Source organism: Sinocyclocheilus anshuiensis, unplaced genomic scaffold (assembly GCF_001515605.1).
Source record: "Sinocyclocheilus anshuiensis isolate Anshui unplaced genomic scaffold, SAMN03320099.WGS_v1.1 scaffold85, whole genome shotgun sequence".
In the NCBI taxonomy this organism is placed as follows: Eukaryota; Metazoa; Chordata; class Actinopteri; order Cypriniformes; family Cyprinidae; genus Sinocyclocheilus; species Sinocyclocheilus anshuiensis.
In genome coordinates, this window is record NW_015536800.1 from 1515387 (window position 1) to 1520750 (window position 5364).

The following is a 5364-nucleotide window of genomic DNA, read 5'->3' on the forward strand; positions in this document are numbered from 1 at the left end:
ATATATATATATATATATATATATATACACATACATACACACACATACACATATACACACACACAAACACACAGTATATATATAATTCTGTCTCTGAGCTCTTCAGGCAGTTCCTTTGACCTCATGATTCTCATTTGCTCTGACATGCACTGTGAGCTGTAAGGTCTTATATAGACAGGTGTGTGGCTTTCCTAATCAAGTCCAATCAGTATAATCAAACACAGCTGGACTCAAATGAAGGTGTAGAACCATCTCAAGGATGATCAGAAGAAATGGACAGCACCTGAGTTAAATATATGAGTGTCACAGCAAAGGGTCTGAATACTTAGGACCATGTGATATTTCAGTTTTTCTTTTTTAATAAATCTGCAAAAATGTCAACAATTCTGTGTTTTTCTGTCAATATGGGGTGCTGTGTGTACATTAATGAGGAAAAAAAATTAACTTAAATGATTTTAGCAAATGGCTGCAATATAACAAAGAGTGAAAAATTTAAGGGGGTCTGAATACTTTCCGTACCCACTGTAGCTGCATTAATAAAACAAAGTGCAGTCTTATTTAATTTGTTACCTTTCTGTTATATTCATGGTAACCATGTTGTTGGGGAATCACAGTTAGACAGTATATAGAGACCACTATGCTCAATAAAGGTCAGGAGTCAAATCTGCTGTTTAATCAGTTGACAGAGAGTTTACTGAAGACAGAGTTCTCCACACTTCCAAAGGCTGTAAAAAATGAATAAGAGGATCCATTCTCGAACTGTCTTACGCCCGTTTCACACATACTCCGTTTGCAGTGCATATTTTTTTCCATAACCATGGTAACAGGTTAGAGCATTCACGCTGCACATGAATGCAGTCCGGCAATGTTTTCCAGCAATTATTTCCACACAGAGTCTATTTTTGCTGTGCTGCATGCACTGAATTAAAGTAGCAGTGCTTTGTTTGCAGTAAAAATTAACATAGATTGACACGAAAATGTAGTAATTGCATCATGCATATAATTAAAGTGGGGGTCTAATGCTATTTCATGCATTCTGACTTATTTACACTGTTAAAGAGTTGGATTCTCATACTAAACATGTACAAAGTTTCAAAAAGCCAAAAAAGGCCAAAAGCCCTATTCGCATGGGATTAGTATTATCTGGGGAACTTGTGTGATTTTGAAATTACCCCCCCACATCTGAATTTCGTGTGGTGCATTCGCACGGGATAAGAGAAGCCTGTGATTTTACTCGAATTTACTGACTTGTCTCCCGGATACCTGGATGTCAAGGCTTTGAGAGTCCCGTTCTATGGTCCAGATGGATGTAAAAAAAAGAAACGAATATAGTTTTGTGCGCGGTGTCATTTGCATTTCACCAGGTTAAAATAATATCTCAAGCTTTATGCTTGATTTATTTGTAACACATTAACCTCAAAAATTCACACGGGATTAAGATCACAGACAACCTCCGCAATTATTACAAATGACTGGAGGTCACCAGGTAATACTAATCCCGTGCGAATAGGGCTTTAGAAACATTGCCAAACTACGAAACATGTTACCTGTTTCTGATATAGAAAAGCTAGTTCATGCATTCATGACCTCTAGACTGGACTATTGTAACGCACTGCTAGGTGGTTGTCCTGCATCCTCAATAAACAAGCTACAGGTAGTCCAAAATGCAGCGGCTAGAGTCCATTAAAGACACATCTCTTTGGCCAAGCATTCAAATAATTAATCTCATAATTTTGTATTGCAGTTATATCTGATCAAATGCACTATTCTTTAGCTTGGGTTAAACAAATCAATTTTGCTTGGTTGGAACAGCGGCTACACTAATTATGTCTATTGACATCCCGTGGTAACTAGGAATTACACAAGCTTCAGTCTGGATCCAGCCCTTCCAAAGACCTGAGATGACTGAACACCTGAGAAGAGATGATGCCAACCCCTAAGAGGACTTCAGATGATGCCAACCTTGAACCAACATACAAAACTACCAAATTTTTCTATAAGTTTAATTGCAGCATATAATCATTGCTGTTAATTGTGTTCACAGTTTGTTTGAATACATGTCATTAACAAACTAGATGATTTTCTCTGCATATATATGCCATACTCTATGGACATGACCATGACATAGTCACCACTGATAAGCTTCTCCTAAATGTAATGTAGAAATTAAAATGTTCTGTGAAGCTGCTTTGCAACCATTTGTATCGTGGTAACTAGGAATTACACAAGCTTCAGTCTGGATCCAGCCCTTCCAAAGACCTGAGATGACTGAACACCTGAGAAGAGATGATGCCAACCCCTCAGAGGACCTCAGATGATGCCAACCCTGTAACAACATACAGAACTACCACATTTTGCTATAAGTTTGATTGCAACATATAATAATTGCTGTTAATAATGTTCATCATCTGTTTGATTATGTCTTTAATTGATTTTTCCGTACATTTCTGCCATATGTACATTAACTGACATAGTCACCACTGATAAGCTACTACTAAATATATTGTAGAAAAACTTAATTTTCTGTAAAGCTGCTTTGCAACGATTTGTATCGTGAAAAGCGCTATACAAATAAACTTGAATTGAATTGAATTTTTTCTTTATTGCTTCCATAATTGAATTGAGAATGCTTTTTGCAGTTCAATTCCCGAATTTGAATTTGAAATGAAGCAGAATTAAAATTCAAGTGTAATTTTTAGTCAAGAATTTGAAATTAACTTTGAATGATGGCTTCACAAAGCCTTCTCTGAAACTTTAAACATATTTTAAAAGTCTACATTTTACTAAGTTTTTATATACCTCTTAAATTTTAATGAATACGATGTTGAATTTTTGAATTATAATTCAGTGCATTCTAGTTCTTTAATTCCAATTTAACCTCCTGTGCAGTGTGGTCAATTCAATTCAAATGCACACTCATGAACTAAGGCAGCCAATTCTTAAATTATGAATTGTGCCCAATTTCAGGCATGGTATTTCATTCAGGACATTCAAATCTAATTTTATGTATTTTTTTGTGTACTTTTAATATGTCCTTCATGCAAGTCAAATGATAAACACATGATTTTAAACTCAAAATGGCTCCTATACCTTTAAAACTGCATTCTTTCATTGGCATGATAAACCCTAAATGTTTTCGCAGTACTATCCATCCATCACCATGCTGCTGATGAATGGTTCAGGGTACAGTGAGGAAATGTCCCTCACACACACAAAGGTTCAGGTAATTGGGACGAGACCTTCTTAAATACATCTTAGATGCTGAGAGACCACTGGGTGAACAAGGTGTTTATACAATATACAAACTATTTTGCATAGGACTGTTCAAAATCTGGGCAATCCAACGATATGTATTCTGATACTTGCAACAAATCTGTGATTATTCAGTGGCTATAAATTATGGATCTGGATAATTATTTCACAGATATTACTCAAAAACAAACTATACAATTATGCTCATGGATAATGCTGCAAAGTGTCTAAACCGATACTGAATATATTTCAGATTTAATGCCATAAACATGAAAATATTTGGCAAATCCAGAGATTACTTCCTCAAAATGACTGGAGCTGAGATTTTAGCCAGCGCTTGCCATATTTGTGTATGATATGCATCCAGCGGTCAGCAAACAGACTGTGGATGTGCCATCTGAGCCTAAGAATATCTTGACCATAATGCATCATACATCAAAAAAATGTCCTGGATATTACAAACGCTCACACAGCAGAAACAAACTGAACTGCAAGCATGCTGCAGCCACATGATGGAAAAGCATGTCTGATTTACAATATGCTTGAAAGAAATGTCAATGACCCTGAAGAGGCTGAAATATATGTAACGCTGTCTATTTATAGCATCAATTTCTTTTCCAATACAACACTGTCCAGCTCTTGCTCTAGGCTACATAAGACTGAGTCATTTTTTTTACCCTCACTTCTGAAAAGGATTTGCTTGCTTTGGCACTTACAGTAGATCTCACAGATTTATGCAAACTAAATATCAGAAATCTTATTATAGGACAATACGCACAACTTACAACTTGTACAACAGTAACCATAATGTGCTACTGTTCGACAGAAGCTATCATAATACTAACTAGTATTTTCAGACAATACCACATGTAAAACCATGGATGGCTACATCTTTATCATAAACATAACTGTAATTGCTATCAGACAAACTATTTGTTATGAAAACTCCACATACATCACAGATTCTCTGTGTTAAATGTTTGTACTTGCCTCATTCTCTTTACTCTTGTCTCTATTCCGGCTGGAACTATTGGCAGTCCCCTTGGCGATGGGCACAACAGATATCTGATGCACAGGCATGCTAGCAGTGCTCAGGACTGCGGGATACCTCGCTGCCTTCAGCCCACCAAAGACAACACACTCACACCATCCTGAGGGTCGGCATGGAAACAAAGAATAAGACCCGTTCCAGAGCTCGTATGCACGCTCCTACAGACACATGCATGAAATCAGGTTAAGTATCCTGGTTAAGATCTTAGACTTCAGCTGCAACGGAGAACCATCCGGAGAGCTGGTCGTCACATCCCAAAAAATGCTGAAGCCAACCTCTCTCGTTCTACCTGTGTGATTTGTGACAGGGAAAGAGAGAGACAGACAGAAGGAGCTCATTTAAATTCTACTCTACCTGAGAGCTGCAGTGATGCCTCACTTTGTGAATGTGTGTGTGCATCTGTTAACCTGACCTGTAAACATGTTGCTGAGAGGACTTAGGGGTTATTTTAGCTCCAAATCTCCTCCCTCCAGGAGCAGCGTGGGATGGAGCAGCCAGCTAATCAGCTTACAACCCCAGGGGCTGCACACAACCTCGGCTACTGGAACACACACTCAAACACATGCACACACACACTGGACAAAACAAACTAGCTTGTAACATTTGAACTGTTAAATGCTTAATTTATAAAAACAGCTGGGGAGAGCTATTCTTTCTCAGCGTGTGTGTGTGTGTGTGTGTATGTATGTACATATAAAGTTCTGCCATGAAACTCTAGATGATATACTCTAATATAATCACATCATTACTCAAATGGTACAGCCAACTGGTTTTACTGGCATCAGCAGCCAATGAGCAACATTCAAATACTCGGCTAGTGCTTGCTGTAGCAAGAGTGCTTCAGAAACCCTCCACCTTCCCCAGTTCCATCTGTATGGATCTGATATGGGGTAATTTCAAGTATGCTATATATGTGACCCTGGTCCACAAAACCAGTCATAAGTAGTATGGGTATATTTGCTTCATTTGGGTTGCGGAAGTCATCGGGATCTGATTCAGGATTGGCTGGATTAGATTTTTAGCCATAGTTAATTTAAGTCAATAAAGCTTTTGTTCCTGTT

The 5364-nt window shown here is 37.8% G+C and overlaps 1 protein-coding gene across 1 annotated transcript in view; it reads right to left on the reverse strand.

Annotated features, from left to right (window-relative positions):
• Positions 1–4689, reverse strand: part of LOC107656751 (uncharacterized) — a 15274-nt gene extending 10585 nt beyond the window's left edge. Inside the window, exons 1-2 of the mRNA XM_016444699.1 lie at positions 4658–4689; positions 4243–4461 (exon numbers count right to left, since the gene is read on the reverse strand). Coding sequence (XP_016300185.1) covers positions 4243–4332 — 90 coding nt within the window. The 5' untranslated portion in view covers positions 4333–4461; positions 4658–4689. The remainder of the gene's footprint in view (positions 1–4242; positions 4462–4657) is intronic.
• Between the last annotated feature and the right edge of the window lie 675 nt (positions 4690–5364).